This window comes from Hyperolius riggenbachi, chromosome 11 (assembly GCF_040937935.1).
Source record: "Hyperolius riggenbachi isolate aHypRig1 chromosome 11, aHypRig1.pri, whole genome shotgun sequence".
NCBI lineage: Eukaryota > Metazoa > Chordata > Amphibia > Anura > Hyperoliidae > Hyperolius > Hyperolius riggenbachi.
Genome location: NC_090656.1, coordinates 10919817 through 10943246, shown reverse-complemented (window position 1 = coordinate 10943246; position 23430 = coordinate 10919817). Strand labels below are relative to the sequence as shown.

General features: G+C 59.1%; 1 protein-coding gene across 6 annotated transcripts in view; it reads left to right on the top strand.

The window, feature by feature from the left end:
* The window catches only part of FCSK (fucose kinase), a 108819-nt gene that overhangs the window by 52456 nt on the left and 32933 nt on the right, over nucleotides 1–23430 (top strand). For all 6 annotated transcript variants that reach the window (XM_068259696.1, XM_068259697.1, XM_068259700.1 and 3 more), the window contains exons 20-21: nucleotides 1567–1686; nucleotides 3050–3237. In XM_068259696.1, the coding sequence (XP_068115797.1) occupies nucleotides 1567–1686; nucleotides 3050–3237 (308 nt within the window). The remainder of the gene's footprint in view (nucleotides 1–1566; nucleotides 1687–3049; nucleotides 3238–23430) is intronic.

Below are 23430 nucleotides of genomic sequence, written 5' to 3'. Positions count from 1 at the left end.
ATGGGTAGTTCTAAACAGCTGTTTGACCGAGCAGATTCACCAATGGACAGCGCTGGAAGGAGGAACGGGGAGTCTCTATACCAGTGGTGGACAAACTTTGGCCTTCGGCCGTAGGGATAATGAATGATACGCAAAAATACTTCAGAGTATGCAACTTTATGTACATTTTTATGAAAATATATGCAGCTTGAAAATGGACCATTCAAGCCCCACCCAGGTTTAAATTGATTGGTCCATTTTCAAGCTGCATATATTTGCATATACATTTGCATAAACTCGCACATATTTGCATCTCATTGATCATACCTACATGGCCGCTATAAAGCCAGCCCGTCACTAGAGGGCCAGCTTCCTCCCATCCCTTCCCTCCTGCTGACCTAGTTTAAAGTTGTGTGCAGGATGCAACAACACAATTCACTCGGCCAATCACTCATTCCAGCAACGATCGCCATGGCAATGACTGCGTCATGTGACATGCCGTCATTACTTACCATTGAATTGTTCAGTACAGAATTTAAGGTTAAGTTCCACTTTAAAGAGAACCAGAGATGAAGCACCCTCATGTATTTTACCTTATAAATCAGTGGGAACATGACAGTAAACACCTAATCTGCTCTTTGTTACATTGTTCTCTGTTTAATTTGCCTGTTATCACCTCTAAGATAAGAATCCCGACTAAGCAGTCGGCTGGCTTTGCTACAGAAAGATTATAGCTGAGACTGTGTTCTTTTGTGTCTTTTCAAGTCCAAGCCTGCCCCCTGCTGGCTTTGCTCAGAAATCATTATAGCTGAGTCATTATAGCAAAGCCAGACTCAATGCACAGTCCGGGATTCTTATCTCAGCTAGATAACAGACACTTTTAGCAGTGAGGATGAAACAGAGGGCAGGGTAGGTGTTTTCTCTAATGTTCCCACTGATTTCTATGGTAAAATACATGAGGGTGCTTCGTCTCTGGTTCACTTTAACTTCATGAGTACATATTTACTGTATATACTTGCGTATAAGCCTAATTTCTCAGCACAAAAAAATGTGCTGAAAAGTTACCCCCCCCCCCCCCCCCCGGCTTATATATGAGTCCGGGGAGCAGAACAGATGGGGGAGCAGGTTTTGTAACTGGCACCCTGCTGTGTCCGTACCCCCATCCCCTGCAACATGGTGTGCAGAGTGCACTGCTCAAGACTACCTGTGTCTCCTGGCTTGTGGAGCGGAGCGTGCAAGCAAGCAGTGTATCAGCGGTGCAGTGATCGGGGATTCTTCCTATGTGGCAATCGCTGTGTCTCTTATCTGACTCCATCTGGTGGTGTCTTGAGACACAACTATCATCCTTGGGGTACATCTGGCTATGGGGAGGGGGACTGACTTGTACTGAGGGCACATCTGGCTACTGTGGAGGGGCTATACTGGGGAGGGGGCTTATATGTGAGTCAATCACTTTTTCCTGGTTTCTAAGGGAAAGGTGGGTACCTCGGCATATACGCGGGTGGGCTTATATGCGAGTATATATGGTATATCTATCAATACTGCACAAAAACCTTGAAACTAACATTTGGTGAATTGTCCCTACAGGTACCAGCAGCATCCTGGCGGGGGCAGTAATGGCAGCTCTCTACGAGGCGTCCGGACGGTCTGCAGATGCTGAGTCTCTGATCCACGCCGTGCTGCACCTGGAACAGGTTCTCACTACAGGTGACACTGGGAATCCCTCACATTACATCTAATTCTCTGCAGATTTACGCCTGAGACCCACTTGCGCCGGTGATTGTCCAAATCTTGGAATTACGGGATTTTACCCCAATTCCTGGAGCGGTCGTGAATTGACTCGGCATCCCTTCAATGTGATTGCTTTGGTATTGCTCCAAATATGTTGCAGCCCAATCACAAAGGGCAATAACCAAACACTAGTGGGTCCCAGGCCTTAAAGCAGGGGTCAGGAACCTTTTTGGCTGAGAGAGCCATAAACGCCACATATTCTTAAATATTTTAAAATGTAATTCCGTGAGAGCCATACAATGTTTCAAACTGCCACAGTGCGCATGCGCAGCAGAGGGCTCGTGTCCCTGTTGCCATGGTGATGTGTATACAGTTGATCCCCAGGGCAGCAGCAGTGTCAGACACGTCTTCAGCTTCTCTTGGGTTTCAGCAACAGCAGCAATTTCCCCGAGAGCCAGACAGGAGAAATACGGACTAACAGCTTGTACAATTAGGTAGCTGACTTGGGGGTTGATTCACTTTGTAGGATGAGATCCCCGCACTTTGGCCCAATAGGCTGCCTGTCAAGTGACGTGCAGCCTATTGGGCCAATCAAAGTGCGGGAATATCGTCCTACACAGTCACTGGACCTGACAGGGTACAGATTGGGACAATTGGAACCGTTGTTAGTTTTGGGGGAAGCGTAAGTTAGTGATGCAGCTACAACAGTAGAGTGCCTACTTTGAAAATGTTACTTGCGCTGCCACACTAAGCTGCGCTGCTTGAGCCGTGTATCTTAGTGAATCTACCTCTACTGATTTGTCTGTGAGCCAGATGTAGCCATCAAAAGATCCGGAGCCATAGGTTCCCTACCCCTGCCTTAAAGAATGTCTGTGGGATGCACAAAAATCTGTTGCTGCCATTCGCAACGCAATTTTATTTTATGTGCATTTTAAAATCACACAGCAAGTTCTTTCTTCCTGTATACTGTATGCAAAGTGCATGCAATTCACATACAATGCTATGCTATGGGAAATTAAAAAGCATGCAATTCTCATACAATGCAAAACAGAAACACACAGAACAGAAATGCACAAAAAACACAGAAAAAAAGGCAGAAAAGCACCTGGCAGAAAACTTTTACTTGCACAGACATGTGTGCTCCCTGTCCAAGCCACTGACATTCATGTATAGAGACAAGTGCAAAGAAAACTGAGCAGAAATGGAGCAACCAATCAGAATCCTTGTTCAGGTGGAACAGATAAGAAACCTACAAACTGATCACCTGAAAAATTCACGATCGGCTTCTCCAGCTGTTTCTCTTGCTTGTGAAATTCTCATCGTTAGTTTCTCTTTCCAGGCGGCGGCTGGCAGGACCAGGTCGGCGGGCTCATACCAGGGGTGAAGGTTGGCCGCTCTGCTCCTGCGCTGCCCCTCCATGTGACCGTTGAACGTATTGAACTGCCAGAGAGGTTCGTGGAGACATTAAACAAGCACCTCCTGCTGGTGTATACTGGAAAGACACGCCTAGCCCGCAATCTCCTGCAGGTAAGTGCCACTTTCCACTCGTACTCGCCTCACTGGGATCGATTACAGCCATTGTGTACCCTCTCAGATGTTCATTGTTCAGAAAGGGGAATTAAGGGCTTGCCATATTTGATGCAGCCATTCCAAAACACTCCCTTTGGAAAAGTCAGTCATGTGACCCAGGACCCAGTTACAAAATCTTGCATTCTGCAAGGACAAGAGAGTCTGAAGCCTTGTAAAATGTCACTTTTTATTTAAAAACTAGTGACTTAGCCCGTTTAAAAACAGGCTAGGTCTATCACTAATACCACCGCGCGCATACGCGCACCTGCCGTGCACGCCTGCCCGACGCACACACACGCCCTCCCCTTCTGGCCTCCGGTGTCTCTGCGTCTGTCCCTGCACATGCGCAGTGCAAAAAAGCACTGACACAGGGACGAACGCAGGGACATTAGGGTTTATTATATAGGATTCCCTTCTACACTATCACCCCAGCTAAAACGTCGCATCCCAGCGGCAGATCGATGTATCTAAACCCCCCAAATACCGGGGCAAAAATCCACGTCTTTCAAAATCATGGATTTTGCTGCCTGGGGAGGCAGAGCTTGCCGCTGTAGCTCTGCCTTCATTAGCGTCAATCACCGCGGATCGCCGCCTCTCCCCGCCCCTCTCAGTGAAAGAAGACTGAGAGGGGGGGGGAGAGGCGGCGATCAGCGGGGATTGACGCGAGTAGAGGCGGAGCTACAGTGCTAAGCTCTGCCTCTACAAGGAAACGCTCCCCCAATATTGCCCCGGGGATTTGGGGTGGTTTAAACACAGTGTTCTGCCGCGGGAATGCTGCGTTTTAGCTGGGGTGATAGTGTAGAAGGGAAGTGACATTTTACGAGGCTTCTGACTCTCTTTAATTCCATAGCTTAGGGAGAAGCTCTCACTGCTGATCAGAGCGGCTTAACCCACCAGCTCCCATCCTACCATCGGATAAACTCTTTGTGGCCAGCACTGCAGTTTAGGAGACTAAAATCTTTGATTTAAACGACAGAAGCCTATTGGTACAGAAGTTCTGGTGCCTGAGACCCCACCCTCTGCCAAACCCACAAACGCGAGTTCAGCTGCAGAACCTCACCGTAGGTGTGTCTTATGCCCCTGTATCCAGGCCAGCCCAGCCTTAAAGAGACACTTAAGCCAGAAAAAAAAAATGAGTTTTACTCACCGGGGGCTTTTACCAGGCCCCTGCAGCAGTCCTGTGCCCTCGCAGCCACTCACTAATCCTCTGGTCCCCCGCTGCCAGCTAGTTTCGTTTTTGCCGACAGGCCCGTCAGGACTGGCCATGCGTAGCTTTTTCCGCATTCCCGACTGTAATTAGCGCTACTGTGGGCCGCAACACGTACAAAAATACGCGTTGCCGCATTGCGAACGCAATAGCGCTAATTACAGTCGGGAATGCGGAAAAAGCTACGCTTGGCCATTCCTGACGGGCCTGTCGGCAAAAACGAAACTAACTGGCAGCGGGGGACCAGAGGATTAGTGAGTGGCTGCGAGGGCACAGGACTGCTGCAGGGGCCTGGTAGAAGCAGAACTAGCTGGCAGCGGGGGACCAGAGGATTAGTGAGTGGCTGCGAAGGCACAGGACTGCTGCAGGGGGCTGGTAGAAGCAGAACTAGCTGGCAGCGGGGGACCAGAGGATTAGTGAGTGGCTGCGAGGGCACAGGACTGCTGCAGGGGGCTGGTAGAAGCAGAACTAGCTGGCAGTGGGGGACCAGAGGATTAGTGAGTGGCTGCGAGGGTACAGGACTGCTGCAGGGGGCTGGTAGAAGCAGAACTAGCTGGCAGCGGGGGACCAGAGGATTAGTGAGTAGCTGCGAGGGCACAGGACTGCTGCAGAGGGCTGGTAGAAGCAGAACTAGCTGGCAGCGGGGGACTAGAGGATTAGTGAGTGGCTGCGAGGGCACAGGACTGCTGCAGGGGGCTGGTAGAAGCAGAACTAGCTGGCAGCGGGGGACCAGAGGATTAGTGAGTGGCTGCGAGGGCACAGGATGGCTGCAGGGGGCTGGTAGAAGCAGAACTAGCTGGCAGCGGGGGACCAGAGGATTAGTGAGTGGCTGCGAGGGCACAGGATGGCTGCAGGGGGCTGGTAGAAGCAGAACTAGCTGGCAGCGGGGGACTAGAGGATTAGTGAGTGGCTGCGAGGGCACAGGACTGCTGCAGGGGGCTGGTAGAAGCAGAACTAGCTGGCAGCGGGGGACCAGAGGATTAGTGAGTGGCTGCGAGGGCACAGGACTGCTGCAGGGGGCTGGTAGAAGCAGAACTAGCTGGCAGCGGGGGAGCAGAGGATTAGTGAGTGGCTGCGAGGGCACAGGACTGCTGCAGGGGGCTGGTAGAAGCAGAACTAGCTGGCTGCGGGGAACCAGAGGATTAGTGAGTGGCTGCGAGGGCACAGGACTGCTGCAAGGGGGCTGGTAGAAGCAGAACTAGCTGGCAGCGGGGGGACCAGAGGATTAGTGAGTGGCTGCGAGGGCACAGGACTGCTGCAGGGGGCTGGTAGAAGCAGAACTAGCTGGCAGCGGGGGAGCAGAGGATTAGTGAGTAGCTGCGAGGGCACAGGACTGCTGCAAGGGGGCTGGTAGAAGCAGAACTAGCTGGCAGCGGGGGGACCAGAGGATTAGTGAGTGGCTGCGAGGGCACAGGACTGCTGCAGGGGGCTGGTAGAAGCAGAACTAGCTGGCAGCGGGGGAGCAGAGGATTAGTGAGTAGCTGCGAGGGCACAGGACTGCTGCAGGGGGCTGGTAGAAGCAGAACTAGCTGGCTGCGGGGAACCAGAGGATTAGTGAGTGGCTGCGAGGGCACAGGACTGCTGCAAGGGGGCTGGTAGAAGCAGAACTAGCTGGCAGCGGGGGAGCAGAGGATTAGTGAGTGGCTGCGAGGGCACAGGACTGCTGCAGGGGGCTGGTAGAAGCAGAACTAGCTGGCAGCGGGGGAGCAGAGGATTAGTGAGTGGCTACGAGGGCTCAGGACTGCTGCAGGGGCCTGGTAGAAGCAGAACTAGCTGGCAGCGGGGGAGCAGAGGATTAGTGAGTAGCTGCGAGGGCACAGGACTGCTGCAGGGGCCTGGTAGAAGCAGAACTAGCTGGCAGCGGGGGGACCAGAGGATTAGTGAGTGGCTGCGAGGGCACAGGACTGCTGCAGGGGGCTGGTAGAAGCAGAACTAGCTGGCAGCGGGGGAGCAGAGGATTAGTGAGTAGCTGCGAGGGCACAGGACTGCTGCATGGGGCTGGTAGAAGCAGAACTAGCTGGCAGCGGGGGAGCAGAGGATTAGTGAGTAGCTGCGAGGGCACAGGACTGCTGCATGGGGCTGGTAGAAGCAGAACTAGCTGGCAGCGGGGGACCAGAGGATTAGTGAGTGGCTGCGAGGGCACAGGACTGCTGCAGGGGCCTGGTAGAAGCAGAACTAGCTGGCAGCGGGGGAGCAGAGGATTAGTGAGTAGCTGCGAGGGCACAGGACTGCTGCATGGGGCTGGTAGAAGCAGAACTAGCTGGCAGCGGGGGAGCAGAGGATTAGTGAGTAGCTGCGAGGGCACAGGACTGCTGCAGGGGCCTGGTAGAAGCAGAACTAGCTGGCAGCGGGGGAGCAGAGGATTAGTGAGTAGCTGCGAGGGCACAGGACTGCTGCAGGGGCCTGGTAGAAGCAGAACTAGCTGGCAGCGGGGGAGCAGAGGATTAGTGAGTAGCTGCGAGGGCACAGGACTGCTGCAGGGGCCTGGTAGAAGCAGAACTAGCTGGCAGCGGGGGAGCAGAGGATTAGTGAGTAGCTGCGAGGGCACAGGACTGCTGCATGGGGCTGGAAGAAGCAGAACTAGCTGGCAGCGGGGGAGCAGAGGATTAGTGAGTAGCTGCGAGGGCACAGGACTGCTGCAGGGGGCTGGTAGAAGCAGAACTAGCTGGCAGCGGGGGACTGGAGCAGCAGTGAGTGACTATGAGGGCACAGGACTGCTGCATGGGGCTGGTAGAAGCAGAACTAGCTGGCAGCGGGGGAGCAGAGGATTAGTGAGTAGCTGCGAGGGCACAGGACTGCTGCAGGGGCCTGGTAGAAGCAGAACTAGCTGGCAGCGGGGGAGCAGAGGATTAGTGAGTAGCTGCGAGGGCACAGGACTGCTGCAGGGGGCTGGTAGAAGCAGAACTAGCTGGCAGCGGGGGACTGGAGCAGCAGTGAGTGACTACGAGGGCACAGGATGGCTGCATGGGGCTGGTAGAAGCAGAACTAGCTGGAGGCGGGGGACTGGAGCAGCAGTGAGTGACTAGGAGGGCACAGGATGGCTGCATGGGGCTGGTAGAAGCAGAACTAGCTGGTGGCGGGAGACTGGAGCAGCAGTGAGTGACTACGAGGGCACAGGATGGCTGCATGGGGCTGGTAGATGCAGAACTAGCTGGCAGCGGGGGACTGGAGCAGCAGTGAGTGACTACGAGGGCACAGGATGGCTGCATGGGGCTGGTAGAAGCAGAACTAGCTGGCAGCGGGGGACTGGAGCAGCAGTGAGTGACTGAGAGGGCACAGGATGGCTGCATGGGGCTGGTAGAAGCAGAACTAGCTGGTGGCGGGGGACTGGAGCAGCAGTGAGTGACTACGAGGGCACAGGATGGCTGCATGGGGCTGGTAGAAGCAGAACTAGCTGGCAGCGGGGGACCAGAGGATTAGTGAGTGGCTGCGAGGGCACAGGACTGCTGCAGGGGGCTGGTAGAAGCAGAACTAGCTGGCAGCGGGGGAGCAGAGGATTAGTGAGTAGCTGCGAGGGCACAGGACTGCTGCATGGGGCTGGTAGAAGCAGAACTAGCTGGCAGCGGGGGACCAGAGGATTAGTGAGTGGCTGCGAGGGCACAGGACTGCTGCAGGGGGCTGGTAGAAGCAGAACTAGCTGGCAGCGGGGGACCAGAGGCTCCGTGAGTGGCTGCGATGGCACAGGACTGCTGCAGGGCGCTGGTAGAAGCAGAACTAGCTGGCAGCGGGGGAGCAGAGGATTAGTGAGTGGCTGCGAGGGCACAGGACTGCTGCAGGGGGCTGGTAGAAGCAGAACTAGCTGGCTGCGGGGAACCAGAGGATTAGTGAGTGGCTGCGAGGGCACAGGACTGCTGCAAGGGGGCTGGTAGAAGCAGAACTAGCTGGCAGCGGGGGGACCAGAGGATTAGTGAGTGGCTGCGATGGCACAGGACTGCTGCAGGGGGCTGGTAGAAGCAGAACTAGCTGGCAGCGGGGGAGCAGAGGATTAGTGAGTAGCTGCGAGGGCACAGGACTGCTGCAAGGGGGCTGGTAGAAGCAGAACTAGCTGGCAGCGGGGGGACCAGAGGATTAGTGAGTGGCTGCGAGGGCACAGGACTGCTGCAGGGGGCTGGTAGAAGCAGAACTAGCTGGCAGCGGGGGAGCAGAGGATTAGTGAGTAGCTGCGAGGGCACAGGACTGCTGCAGGGGGCTGGTAGAAGCAGAACTAGCTGGCTGCGGGGAACCAGAGGATTAGTGAGTGGCTGCGAGGGCACAGGACTGCTGCAAGGGGGCTGGTAGAAGCAGAACTAGCTGGCAGCGGGGGAGCAGAGGATTAGTGAGTGGCTGCGAGGGCACAGGACTGCTGCAGGGGGCTGGTAGAAGCAGAACTAGCTGGCAGCGGGGGACCAGAGGATTAGTGAGTGGCTGCGAGGGCTCAGGACTGCTGCAGGGGCCTGGTAGAAGCAGAACTAGCTGGCAGCGGGGGACCAGAGGATTAGTGAGTGGCTACGAGGGCTCAGGACTGCTGCAGGGGCCTGGTAGAAGCAGAACTAGCTGGCAGCGGGGGAGCAGAGGATTAGTGAGTGGCTGCGAGGGCACAGGACTGCTGCAGGGGCCTGGTAGAAGCAGAACTAGCTGGTGGCGGGGGACCAGAGGATTAGTGAGTGGCTACGAGGGCTCAGGACTGCTGCAGGGGCCTGGTAGAAGCAGAACTAGCTGGCAGCGGGGGAGCAGAGGATTAGTGAGTAGCTGCGAGGGCACAGGACTGCTGCAGGGGCCTGGTAGAAGCAGAACTAGCTGGCAGCGGGGGGACCAGAGGATTAGTGAGTGGCTGCGAGGGCACAGGACTGCTGCAGGGGGCTGGTAGAAGCAGAACTAGCTGGCAGCGGGGGGACCAGAGGATTAGTGAGTGGCTTCGAGGGCACAGGACTGCTGCAGGGGGCTGGTAGAAGCAGAACTAGCTGGCAGCGGGGGAGCAGAGGATTAGTGAGTGGCTGCGAGGGCACAGGACTGCTGCATGGGGCTGGTAGAAGCAGAACTAGCTGGCAGCGGGGGAGCAGAGGATTAGTGAGTAGCTGCGAGGGCACAGGACTGCTGCAGGGGCCTGGTAGAAGCAGAACTAGCTGGCAGCGGGGGAGCAGAGGATTAGTGAGTGGCTGCGAGGGCACAGGACTGCTGCATGGGGCTGGTAGAAGCAGAACTAGCTGGCAGCGGGGGACCAGAGGATTAGTGAGTGGCTGCGATGGCACAGGACTGCTGCAGGGGGCTGGTAGAAGCAGAACTAGCTGGCAGCGGGGGAGCAGAGGATTAGTGAGTAGCTGCGAGGGCACAGGACTGCTGCAAGGGGGCTGGTAGAAGCAGAACTAGCTGGCAGCGGGGGGACCAGAGGATTAGTGAGTGGCTGCGAGGGCACAGGACTGCTGCAGGGGGCTGGTAGAAGCAGAACTAGCTGGCAGCGGGGGAGCAGAGGATTAGTGAGTAGCTGCGAGGGCACAGGACTGCTGCAGGGGGCTGGTAGAAGCAGAACTAGCTGGCTGCGGGGAACCAGAGGATTAGTGAGTGGCTGCGAGGGCACAGGACTGCTGCAAGGGGGCTGGTAGAAGCAGAACTAGCTGGCAGCGGGGGAGCAGAGGATTAGTGAGTGGCTGCGAGGGCACAGGACTGCTGCAGGGGGCTGGTAGAAGCAGAACTAGCTGGCAGCGGGGGACCAGAGGATTAGTGAGTGGCTGCGAGGGCTCAGGACTGCTGCAGGGGCCTGGTAGAAGCAGAACTAGCTGGCAGCGGGGGACCAGAGGATTAGTGAGTGGCTACGAGGGCTTAGGACTGCTGCAGGGGCCTGGTAGAAGCAGAACTAGCTGGCAGCGGGGGAGCAGAGGATTAGTGAGTGGCTGCGAGGGCACAGGACTGCTGCAGGGGACTGGTAGAAGCAGAACTAGCTGGTGGCGGGGGACCAGAGGATTAGTGAGTGGCTACGAGGGCTCAGGACTGCTGCAGGGGCCTGGTAGAAGCAGAACTAGCTGGCAGCGGGGGAGCAGAGGATTAGTGAGTAGCTGCGAGGGCACAGGACTGCTGCAGGGGCCTGGTAGAAGCAGAACTAGCTGGCAGCGGGGGGACCAGAGGATTAGTGAGTGGCTGCGAGGGCACAGGACTGCTGCAGGGGGCTGGTAGAAGCAGAACTAGCTGGCAGCGGGGGGACCAGAGGATTAGTGAGTGGCTTCGAGGGCACAGGACTGCTGCAGGGGGCTGGTAGAAGCAGAACTAGCTGGCAGCGGGGGAGCAGAGGATTAGTGAGTAGCTGCGAGGGCACAGGACTGCTGCATGGGGCTGGTAGAAGCAGAACTAGCTGGCAGCGGGGGAGCAGAGGATTAGTGAGTAGCTGCGAGGGCACAGGACTGCTGCAGGGGCCTGGTAGAAGCAGAACTAGCTGGCAGCGGGGGAGCAGAGGATTAGTGAGTGGCTGCGAGGGCACAGGACTGCTGCATGGGGCTGGTAGAAGCAGAACTAGCTGGCAGCGGGGGACCAGAGGATTAGTGAGTGGCTGCGAGGGCACAGGACTGCTGCAGGGGCCTGGTAGAAGCAGAACTAGCTGGCAGCGGGGGAGCAGAGGATTAGTGAGTAGCTGCGAGGGCACAGGACTGCTGCATGGGGCTGGTAGAAGCAGAACTAGCTGGCAGCGGGGGAGCAGAGGATTAGTGAGTAGCTGCGAGGGCACAGGACTGCTGCAGGGGCCTGGTAGAAGCAGAACTAGCTGGCAGCGGGGGAGCAGAGGATTAGTGAGTAGCTGCGAGGGCACAGGACTGCTGCAGGGGCCTGGTAGAAGCAGAACTAGCTGGCAGCGGGGGAGCAGAGGATTAGTGAGTAGCTGCGAGGGCACAGGACTGCTGCAGGGGCCTGGTAGAAGCAGAACTAGCTGGCAGCGGGGGAGCAGAGGATTAGTGAGTAGCTGCGAGGGCACAGGACTGCTGCATGGGGCTGGTAGAAGCAGAACTAGCTGGCAGCGGGGGAGCAGAGGATTAGTGAGTAGCTGCGAGGGCACAGGACTGCTGCAGGGGCCTGGTAGAAGCAGAACTAGCTGGCAGCGGGGGAGCAGAGGATTAGTGAGTAGCTGCGAGGGCACAGGACTGCTGCAGGGGGCTGGTAGAAGCAGAACTAGCTGGCAGCGGGGGACTGGAGCAGCAGTGAGTGACTACGAGGGCACAGGATGGCTGCATGGGGCTGGTAGAAGCAGAACTAGCTGGAGGCGGGGGACTGGAGCAGCAGTGAGTGACTAGGAGGGCACAGGATGGCTGCATGGGGCTGGTAGAAGCAGAACTAGCTGGTGGCGGGAGACTGGAGCAGCAGTGAGTGACTACGAGGGCACAGGATGGCTGCATGGGGCTGGTAGATGCAGAACTAGCTGGCAGCGGGGGACTGGAGCAGCAGTGAGTGACTACGAGGGCACAGGATGGCTGCATTGGGCTGGTAGAAGCAGAACTAGCTGGCAGCGGGGGACTGGAGCAGCAGTGAGTGACTGAGAGGGCACAGGATGGCTGCATGGGGCTGGTAGAAGCAGAACTAGCTGGTGGCGGGGGACTGGAGCAGCAGTGAGTGACTACGAGGGCACAGGATGGCTGCATGGGGCTGGTAGAAGCAGAACTAGCTGGCAGCGGGGGACCAGAGGATTAGTGAGTGGCTGCGAGGGCACAGGACTGCTGCAGGGGGCTGGTAGAAGCAGAACTAGCTGGCAGCGGGGGAGCAGAGGATTAGTGAGTAGCTGCGAGGGCACAGGACTGCTGCATGGGGCTGGTAGAAGCAGAACTAGCTGGCAGCGGGGGACCAGAGGATTAGTGAGTGGCTGCGAGGGCACAGGACTGCTGCAGGGGGCTGGTAGAAGCAGAACTAGCTGGCAGCGGGGGACCAGAGGCTACGTGAGTGGCTGCGAGGGCACAGGACTGCTGCAGGGCGCTGGTAGAAGCAGAACTAGCTGGCAGCGGGGGAGCAGAGGATTAGTGAGTGGCTGCGAGGGCACAGGACTGCTGCAGGGGGCTGGTAGAAGCAGAACTAGCTGGCTGCGGGGAACCAGAGGATTAGTGAGTGGCTGCGAGGGCACAGGACTGCTGCAAGGGGGCTGGTAGAAGCAGAACTAGCTGGCAGCGGGGGGACCAGAGGATTAGTGAGTGGCTGCGATGGCACAGGACTGCTGCAGGGGGCTGGTAGAAGCAGAACTAGCTGGCAGCGGGGGAGCAGAGGATTAGTGAGTAGCTGCGAGGGCACAGGACTGCTGCAAGGGGGCTGGTAGAAGCAGAACTAGCTGGCAGCGGGGGGACCAGAGGATTAGTGAGTGGCTGCGAGGGCACAGGACTGCTGCAGGGGGCTGGTAGAAGCAGAACTAGCTGGCAGCGGGGGAGCAGAGGATTAGTGAGTAGCTGCGAGGGCACAGGACTGCTGCAGGGGGCTGGTAGAAGCAGAACTAGCTGGCTGCGGGGAACCAGAGGATTAGTGAGTGGCTGCGAGGGCACAGGACTGCTGCAAGGGGGCTGGTAGAAGCAGAACTAGCTGGCAGCGGGGGAGCAGAGGATTAGTGAGTGGCTGCGAGGGCACAGGACTGCTGCAGGGGGCTGGTAGAAGCAGAACTAGCTGGCAGCGGGGGACCAGAGGATTAGTGAGTGGCTGCGAGGGCTCAGGACTGCTGCAAGGGCCTGGTAGAAGCAGAACTAGCTGGCAGCGGGGGACCAGAGGATTAGTGAGTGGCTACGAGGGCTCAGGACTGCTGCAGGGGCCTGGTAGAAGCAGAACTAGCTGGCAGCGGGGGAGCAGAGGATTAGTGAGTGGCTGCGAGGCCACAGGACTGCTGCAGGGGCCTGGTAGAAGCAGAACTAGCTGGTGGCGGGGGACCAGAGGATTAGTGAGTGGCTACGAGGGCTCAGGACTGCTGCAGGGGCCTGGTAGAAGCAGAACTAGCTGGCAGCGGGGGAGCAGAGGATTAGTGAGTAGCTGCGAGGGCACAGGACTGCTGCAGGGGCCTGGTAGAAGCAGAACTAGCTGGCAGCGGGGGGACCAGAGGATTAGTGAGTGGCTGCGAGGGCACAGGACTGCTGCAGGGGGCTGGTAGAAGCAGAACTAGCTGGCAGCGGGGGGACCAGAGGATTAGTGAGTGGCTGCGAGGGCACAGGACTGCTGCAGGGGGCTGGTAGACGCAGAACTAGCTGGCAGCGGGGGAGCAGAGGATTAGTGAGTAGCTGCGAGGGCACAGGACTGCTGCATGGGGCTGGTAGAAGCAGAACTAGCTGGCAGCGGGGGAGCAGAGGATTAGTGAGTAGCTGCGAGGGCACAGGACTGCTGCAGGGGCCTGGTAGAAGCAGAACTAGCTGGCAACGGGGGAGCAGAGGATTAGTGAGTAGCTGCGAGGGCACAGGACTGCTGCATGGGGCTGGTAGAAGCAGAACTAGCTGGCAGCGGGGGAGCAGAGGATTAGTGAGTAGCTGCGAGGGCACAGGACTGCTGCAGGGGCCTGGTAGAAGCAGAACTAGCTGGCAGCGGGGGAGCAGAGGATTAGTGAGTAGCTGCGAGGGCACAGGACTGCTGCAGGGGCCTGGTAGAAGCAGAACTAGCTGGCAGCGGGGGAGCAGAGGATTAGTGAGTAGCTGCGAGGGCACAGGACTGCTGCAGGGGCCTGGTAGAAGCAGAACTAGCTGGCAGCGGGGGAGCAGAGGATTAGTGAGTAGCTGCGAGGGCACAGGACTGCTGCATGGGGCTGGTAGAAGCAGAACTAGCTGGCAGCGGGGGAGCAGAGGATTAGTGAGTAGCTGCGAGGGCACAGGACTGCTGCAGGGGCCTGGTAGAAGCAGAACTAGCTGGCAGCGGGGGAGCAGAGGATTAGTGAGTAGCTGCGAGGGCACAGGACTGCTGCAGGGGGCTGGTAGAAGCAGAACTAGCTGGCAGCGGGGGACTGGAGCAGCAGTGAGTGACTACGAGGGCACAGGATGGCTGCATGGGGCTGGTAGAAGCAGAACTAGCTGGAGGCGGGGGACTGGAGCAGCAGTGAGTGACTAGGAGGGCACAGGATGGCTGCATGGGGCTGGTAGAAGCAGAACTAGCTGGTGGCGGGAGACTGGAGCAGCAGTGAGTGACTACGAGGGCACAGGATGGCTGCATGGGGCTGGTAGAAGCAGAACTAGCTGGTGGCGGGGGACTGGAGCAGCAGTGAGTGACTACGAGGGTACAGGGTGGCTGCATGGGGCTGGTAGAAGCAGAACTAGCTGGAGGAGGGGGACTGGAGCAGCAGTGAGTGACTACGAGGGCACAGGATGGCTGCATGGGGCGGGTAGAAGCAGAACTAGCTGGCAGCGGGGGACTGGAGCAGCAGTGAGTGACTGAGAGGGCACAGGATGGCTGCATGGGGCTGGTAGAAGCAGAACTAGCTGGTGGAGGGGGACTGGAGCAGCAGTGAGTGACTACGAGGGCACAGGATGGCTGCATGGGGCGGGTAGAAGCAGAACTAGCTGGCAGCGGGGGACTGGAGCAGCAGTGAGTGACTACGAGGGCACAGGATGGCTGCAGGGGGCTGGTAGAAGCAGAACTAGCTGGTGGCGGGGGACTGGAGCAGCAGTGAGTGACTACGAGGGCACAGGATGGCTGCATGGGGCTGGTAGAAGCAGAACTAGCTGGTGGAGGGGGACTGGAGCAGCAGTGAGTGACTACGAGGGCACAGGATGGCTGCATGGGGCTGGTAGAAGCAGAACTAGCTGGTGGCGGGGGACTGGAGCAGCAGTGAGTGACTACGAGGGCACAGGACTGCTGCAGGAGGCTGCTAGAAGCAGAACTAGCTGGCAGCGGGGGACCAGAGGATTAGTGAGTAGCTGCGAGGGCACAGGACTGCTGCATGGGGCTGGTAGAAGCAGAACTAGCTGGCAGCGGGGGAGCAGAGGATTAGTGAGTAGCTGCGAGGGCACAGGACTGCTGCATGGGGCTGGTAGAAGCAGAACTAGCTGGCAGCGGGGGAGCAGAGGATTAGTGAGTAGCTGCGAGGGCACAGGACTGCTGCAGGGGCCTGGTAGAAGCAGAACTAGCTGGCAGCGGGGGAGCAGAGGATTAGTGAGTAGCTGCGAGGGCACAGGACTGCTGCATGGGGCTGGTAGAAGCAGAACTAGCTGGCAGCGGGGGACCAGAGGATTAGTGAGTGGCTGCGAGGGCACAGGACTGCTGCATGGGGCTGGTAGAAGCAGAACTAGCTGGCAGCGGGGGAGCAGAGGATTAGTGAGTAGCTGCGAGGGCACAGGACTGCTGCATGGGGCTGGTAGAAGCAGAACTAGCTGGCAGCGGGGGAGCAGAGGATTAGTGAGTAGCTGCGAGGGCACAGGACTGCTGCAGGGGCCTGGTAGAAGCAGAACTAGCTGGCAGCGGGGGAGCAGAGGATTAGTGAGTAGCTGCGAGGGCACAGGACTGCTGCAGGGGCCTGGTAGAAGCAGAACTAGCTGGCAGCGGGGGAGCAGAGGATTAGTGAGTAGCTGCGAGGGCACAGGACTGCTGCAGGGGCCTGGTAGAAGCAGAACTAGCTGGCAGCGGGGGAGCAGAGGATTAGTGAGTAGCTGCGAGGGCACAGGACTGCTGCATGGGGCTGGTAGAAGCAGAACTAGCTGGCAGCGGGGGAGCAGAGGATTAGTGAGTAGCTGCGAGGGCACAGGACTGCTGCAGGGGCCTGGTAGAAGCAGAACTAGCTGGCAGCGGGGGAGCAGAGGATTAGTGAGTAGCTGCGAGGGCACAGGACTGCTGCAGGGGCCTGGTAGAAGCAGAACTAGCTGGCAGCGGGGGAGCAGAGGATTAGTGAGTAGCTGCGAGGGCACAGGACTGCTGCATGGGGCTGGTAGAAGCAGAACTAGCTGGCAGCGGGGGAGCAGAGGATTAGTGAGTAGCTGCGAGGGCACAGGACTGCTGCAGGGGCCTGGTAGAAGCAGAACTAGCTGGCAGCGGGGGAGCAGAGGATTAGTGAGTAGCTGCGAGGGCACAGGACTGCTGCAGGGGGCTGGTAGAAGCAGAACTAGCTGGCAGCGGGGGACTGGAGCAGCAGTGAGTGACTACGAGGGCACAGGATGGCTGCATGGGGCTGGTAGAAGCAGAACTAGCTGGAGGCGGGGGACTGGAGCAGCAGTGAGTGACTAGGAGGGCACAGGATGGCTGCATGGGGCTGGTAGAAGCAGAACTAGCTGGTGGCGGGAGACTGGAGCAGCAGTGAGTGACTACGAGGGCACAGGATGGCTGCATGGGGCTGGTAGAAGCAGAACTAGCTGGTGGCGGGGGACTGGAGCAGCAGTGAGTGACTACGAGGGTACAGGGTGGCTGCATGGGGCTGGTAGAAGCAGAACTAGCTGGAGGAGGGGGACTGGAGCAGCAGTGAGTGACTACGAGGGCACAGGATGGCTGCATGGGGCGGGTAGAAGCAGAACTAGCTGGCAGCGGGGGACTGGAGCAGCAGTGAGTGACTGAGAGGGCACAGGATGGCTGCATGGGGCTGGTAGAAGCAGAACTAGCTGGTGGAGGGGGACTGGAGCAGCAGTGAGTGACTACGAGGGCACAGGATGGCTGCATGGGGCGGGTAGAAGCAGAACTAGCTGGCAGCGGGGGACTGGAGCAGCAGTGAGTGACTACGAGGGCACAGGATGGCTGCAGGGGGCTGGTAGAAGCAGAACTAGCTGGTGGCGGGGGACTGGAGCAGCAGTGAGTGACTACGAGGGCACAGGATGGCTGCATGGGGCTGGTAGAAGCAGAACTAGCTGGTGGAGGGGGACTGGAGCAGCAGTGAGTGACTACGAGGGCACAGGATGGCTGCATGGGGCTGGTAGAAGCAGAACTAGCTGGTGGCGGGGGACTGGAGCAGCAGTGAGTGACTACGAGGGCACAGGACTGCTGCAGGAGGCTGCTAGAAGCAGAACTAGCTGGCAGCGGGGGACCAGAGGATTAGTGAGTAGCTGCGAGGGCACAGGACTGCTGCATGGGGCTGGTAGAAGCAGAACTAGCTGGCAGCGGGGGAGCAGAGGATTAGTGAGTAGCTGCGAGGGCACAGGACTGCTGCATGGGGCTGGTAGAAGCAGAACTAGCTGGCAGCGGGGGAGCAGAGGATTAGTGAGTAGCTGCGAGGGCACAGGACTGCTGCAGGGGCCTGGTAGAAGCAGAACTAGCTGGCAGCGGGGGAGCAGAGGATTAGTGAGTAGCTGCGAGGGCACAGGACTGCTGCATGGGGCTGGTAGAAGCAGAACTAGCTGGCAGCGGGGGACCAGAGGATTAGTGAGTGGCTGCGAGGGCACAGGACTGCTGCATGGGGCTGGTAGAAGCAGAACTAGCTGGCAGCGGGGGAGCAGAGGATTAGTGAGTAGCTGCGAGGGCACAGGACTGCTGCATGGGGCTGGTAGAAGCAGAACTAGCTGGCAGCGGGGGAGCAGAGGATTAGTGAGTAGCTGCGAGGGCACAGGACTGCTGCAGGGGCCTGGTAGAAGCAGAACTAGCTGGCAGCGGGGGAGCAGAGGATTAGTGAGTAGCTGCGAGGGCACAGGACTGCTGCAGGGGCCTGGTAGAAGCAGAACTAGCTGGCAGCGGGGGAGCAGAGGATTAGTGAGTAGCTGCGAGGGCACAGGACTGCTGCAGGGGCCTGGTAGAAGCAGAACTAGCTGGCAGCGGGGGAGCAGAGGATTAGTGAGTAGCTGCGAGGGCACAGGACTGCTGCATGGGGCTGGTAGAAGCAGAACTAGCTGGCAGCGGGGGAGCAGAGGATTAGTGAGTAGCTGCGAGGGCACAGGACTGCTGCAGGGGCCTGGTAGAAGCAGAACTAGCTGGCAGCGGGGGAGCAGAGGATTAGTGAGTAGCTGCGAGGGCACAGGACTGCTGCAGGGGGCTGGTAGAAGCAGAACTAGCTGGCAGCGGGGGACTGGAGCAGCAGTGAGTGACTACGAGGGCACAGGATGGCTGCATGGGGCTGGTAGAAGCAGAACTAGCTGGAGGCGGGGGACTGGAGCAGCAGTGAGTGACTAGGAGGGCACAGGATGGCTGCATGGGGCTGGTAGAAGCAGAACTAGCTGGTGGCGGGAGACTGGAGCAGCAGTGAGTGACTACGAGGGCACAGGATGGCTGCATGGGGCTGGTAGATGCAGAACTAGCTGGCAGCGGGGGACTGGAGCAGCAGTGAGTGACTACGAGGGCACAGGATGGCTGCATGGGGCTGGTAGAAGCAGAACTAGCTGGCAGCGGGGGACTGGAGCAGCAGTGAGTGACTGAGAGGGCACAGGATGGCTGCATGGGGCTGGTAGAAGCAGAACTAGCTGGTGGCGGGGGACTGGAGCAGCAGTGAGTGACTACGAGGGCACAGGATGGCTGCATGGGGCTGGTAGAAGCAGAGCTAGCTGGCAGCGGGGGACCAGAGGATTAGTGAGTGGCTGCGAGGGCACAGGACTGCTGCAGGGGGCTGGTAGGAGCAGAACTAGCTGGCAGCGGGGGAGCAGAGGATTAGTGAGTAGCTGCGAGGGCACAGGACTGCTGCATGGGGCTGGTAGAAGCAGAACTAGCTGGCAGCGGGGGACCAGAGGATTAGTGAGTGGCTGCGAGGGCACAGGACTGCTGCAGGGGGCTGGTAGAAGCAGAACTAGCTGGCAGCGGGGGACCAGAGGCTCCGTGAGTGGCTGTGATGGCACAGGACTGCTGCAGGGCGCTGGTAGAAGCAGAACTAGCTGGCAGCGGGGGAGCAGAGGATTAGTGAGTGGCTGCGAGGGCACAGGACTGCTGCAGGGGGCTGGTAGAAGCAGAACTAGCTGGCTGCGGGGAACCAGAGGATTAGTGAGTGGCTGCGAGGGTACAGGACTGCTGCAAGGGGGCTGGTAGAAGCAGAACTAGCTGGCAGCGGGGGGACCAGAGGATTAGTGAGTGGCTGCGAGGGCACAGGACTGCTGCAGGGGGCTGGTAGAAGCAGAACTAGCTGGCAGCGGGGGAGCAGAGGATTAGTGAGTAGCTGCGAGGGCACAGGACTGCTGCAAGGGGGCTGGTAGAAGCAGAACTAGCTGGCAGCGGGGGACCAGAGGATTAGTGAGTGGCTGCGAGGGCACAGGACTGCTGCATGGGGCTGGTAGAAGCAGAACTAGCTGGCAGCGGGGGAGCAGAGGATTAGTGAGTAGCTGCGAGGGCACAGGACTGCTGCATGGGGCTGGTAGAAGCAGAACTAGCTGGCAGCGGGGGAGCAGAGGATTAGTGAGTAGCTGCGAGGGCACAGGACTGCTGCAGGGGCCTGGTAGAAGCAGAACTAGCTGGCAGCGGGGGAGCAGAGGATTAGTGAGTAGCTGCGAGGGCACAGGACTGCTGCAGGGGCCTGGTAGAAGCAGAACTAGCTGGCAGCGGGGGAGCAGAGGATTAGTGAGTAGCTGCGAGGGCACAGGACTGCTGCAGGGGCCTGGTAGAAGCAGAACTAGCTGGCAGCGGGGGAGCAGAGGATTAGTGAGTAGCTGCGAGGGCACAGGACTGCTGCATGGGGCTGGTAGAAGCAGAACTAGCTGGCAGCGGGGGAGCAGAGGATTAGTGAGTAGCTGCGAGGGCACAGGACTGCTGCAGGGGCCTGGTAGAAGCAGAACTAGCTGGCAGCGGGGGAGCAGAGGATTAGTGAGTAGCTGCGAGGGCACAGGACTGCTGCAGGGGGCTGGTAGAAGCAGAACTAGCTGGCAGCGGGGGACTGGAGCAGCAGTGAGTGACTACGAGGGCACAGGATGGCTGCATGGGGCTGGTAGAAGCAGAACTAGCTGGAGGCGGGGGACTGGAGCAGCAGTGAGTGACTAGGAGGGCACAGGATGGCTGCATGGGGCTGGTAGAAGCAGAACTAGCTGGTGGCGGGAGACTGGAGCAGCAGTGAGTGACTACGAGGGCACAGGATGGCTGCATGGGGCTGGTAGATGCAGAACTAGCTGGCAGCGGGGGACTGGAGCAGCAGTGAGTGACTACGAGGGCACAGGATGGCTGCATGGGGCTGGTAGAAGCAGAACTAGCTGGCAGCGGGGGACTGGAGCAGCAGTGAGTGACTGAGAGGGCACAGGATGGCTGCATGGGGCTGGTAGAAGCAGAACTAGCTGGTGGCGGGGGACTGGAGCAGCAGTGAGTGACTACGAGGGCACAGGATGGCTGCATGGGGCTGGTAGAAGCAGAGCTAGCTGGCAGCGGGGGACCAGAGGATTAGTGAGTGGCTGCGAGGGCACAGGACTGCTGCAGGGGGCTGGTAGAAGCAGAACTAGCTGGCAGCGGGGGAGCAGAGGATTAGTGAGTAGCTGCGAGGGCACAGGACTGCTGCATGGGGCTGGTAGAAGCAGAACTAGCTGGCAGCGGGGGACCAGAGGATTAGTGAGTGGCTGCGAGGGCACAGGACTGCTGCAGGGGGCTGGTAGAAGCAGAACTAGCTGGCAGCGGGGGACCAGAGGCTCCGTGAGTGGCTGTGATGGCACAGGACTGCTGCAGGGCGCTGGTAGAAGCAGAACTAGCTGGCAGCGGGGGAGCAGAGGATTAGTGAGTAGCTGCGAGGGCACAGGACTGCTGCAGGGGGCTGGTAGAAGCAGAACTAGCTGGCAGCGGGGGACTGGAGCAGCAGTGAGTGACTACGAGGGCACAGGATGGCTGCATGGGGCTGGTAGAAGCAGAACTAGCTGGAGGCGGGGGACTGGAGCAGCAGTGAGTGACTAGGAGGGCACAGGATGGCTGCATGGGGCTGGTAGAAGCAGAACTAGCTGGTGGCGGGAGACTGGAGCAGCAGTGAGTGACTACGAGGGCACAGGATGGCTGCATGGGGCTGGTAGAAGCAGAACTAGCTGGTGGCGGGGGACTGGAGCAGCAGTGAGTGACTACGAGGGTACAGGGTGGCTGCATGGGGCTGGTAGAAGCAGAACTAGCTGGAGGAGGGGGACTGGAGCAGCAGTGAGTGACTACGAGGGCACAGGATGGCTGCATGGGGCGGGTAGAAGCAGAACTAGCTGGCAGCGGGGGACTGGAGCAGCAGTGAGTGACTGAGAGGGCACAGGATGGCTGCATGGGGCTGGTAGAAGCAGAACTAGCTGGTGGAGGGGGACTGGAGCAGCAGTGAGTGACTACGAGGGCACAGGATGGCTGCATGGGGCGGGTAGAAGCAGAACTAGCTGGCAGCGGGGGACTGGAGCAGCAGTGAGTGACTACGAGGGCACAGGATGGCTGCAGGGGGCTGGTAGAAGCAGAACTAGCTGGTGGCGGGGGACTGGAGCAGCAGTGAGTGACTACGAAGGCACAGGATGGCTGCATGGGGCTGGTAGAAGCAGAACTAGCTGGTGGAGGGGGACTGGAGCAGCAGTGAGTGACTACGAGGGCACAGGATGGCTGCATGGGGCTGGTAGAAGCAGAACTAGCTGGTGGCGGGGGACTGGAGCAGCAGTGAGTGACTACGAGGGCACAGGACTGCTGCAGGAGGCTGCTAGAAGCAGAACTAGCTGGCAGCGGGGGACCAGAGGATTAGTGAGTAGCTGCGAGGGCACAGGACTGCTGCATGGGGCTGGTAGAAGCAGAACTAGCTGGCAGCGGGGGAGCAGAGGATTAGTGAGTAGCTGCGAGGGCACAGGACTGCTGCATGGGGCTGGTAGAAGCAGAACTAGCTGGCAGCGGGGGAGCAGAGGATTAGTGAGTAGCTGCGAGGGCACAGGACTGCTGCAGGGGCCTGGTAGAAGCAGAACTAGCTGGCAGCGGGGGAGCAGAGGATTAGTGAGTAGCTGCGAGGGCACAGGACTGCTGCATGGGGCTGGTAGAAGCAGAACTAGCTGGCAGCGGGGGACCAGAGGATTAGTGAGTGGCTGCGAGGGCACAGGACTGCTGCATGGGGCTGGTAGAAGCAGAACTAGCTGGCAGCGGGGGAGCAGAGGATTAGTGAGTAGCTGCGAGGGCACAGGACTGCTGCATGGGGCTGGTAGAAGCAGAACTAGCTGGCAGCGGGGGAGCAGAGGATTAGTGAGTAGCTGCGAGGGCACAGGACTGCTGCAGGGGCCTGGTAGAAGCAGAACTAGCTGGCAGCGGGGGAGCAGAGGATTAGTGAGTAGCTGCGAGGGCACAGGACTGCTGCAGGGGCCTGGTAGAAGCAGAACTAGCTGGCAGCGGGGGAGCAGAGGATTAGTGAGTAGCTGCGAGGGCACAGGACTGCTGCAGGGGCCTGGTAGAAGCAGAACTAGCTGGCAGCGGGGGAGCAGAGGATTAGTGAGTAGCTGCGAGGGCACAGGACTGCTGCATGGGGCTGGTAGAAGCAGAACTAGCTGGCAGCGGGGGAGCAGAGGATTAGTGAGTAGCTGCGAGGGCACAGGACTGCTGCAGGGGCCTGGTAGAAGCAGAACTAGCTGGCAGCGGGGGAGCAGAGGATTAGTGAGTAGCTGCGAGGGCACAGGACTGCTGCAGGGGGCTGGTAGAAGCAGAACTAGCTGGCAGCGGGGGACTGGAGCAGCAGTGAGTGACTACGAGGGCACAGGATGGCTGCATGGGGCTGGTAGAAGCAGAACTAGCTGGAGGCGGGGGACTGGAGCAGCAGTGAGTGACTAGGAGGGCACAGGATGGCTGCATGGGGCTGGTAGAAGCAGAACTAGCTGGTGGCGGGAGACTGGAGCAGCAGTGAGTGACTACGAGGGCACAGGATGGCTGCATGGGGCTGGTAGATGCAGAACTAGCTGGCAGCGGGGGACTGGAGCAGCAGTGAGTGACTACGAGGGCACAGGATGGCTGCATGGGGCTGGTAGAAGCAGAACTAGCTGGCAGCGGGGGACTGGAGCAGCAGTGAGTGACTGAGAGGGCACAGGATGGCTGCATGGGGCTGGTAGAAGCAGAACTAGCTGGTGGCGGGGGACTGGAGCAGCAGTGAGTGACTACGAGGGCACAGGATGGCTGCATGGGGCTGGTAGAAGCAGAGCTAGCTGGCAGCGGGGGACCAGAGGATTAGTGAGTGGCTGCGAGGGCACAGGACTGCTGCA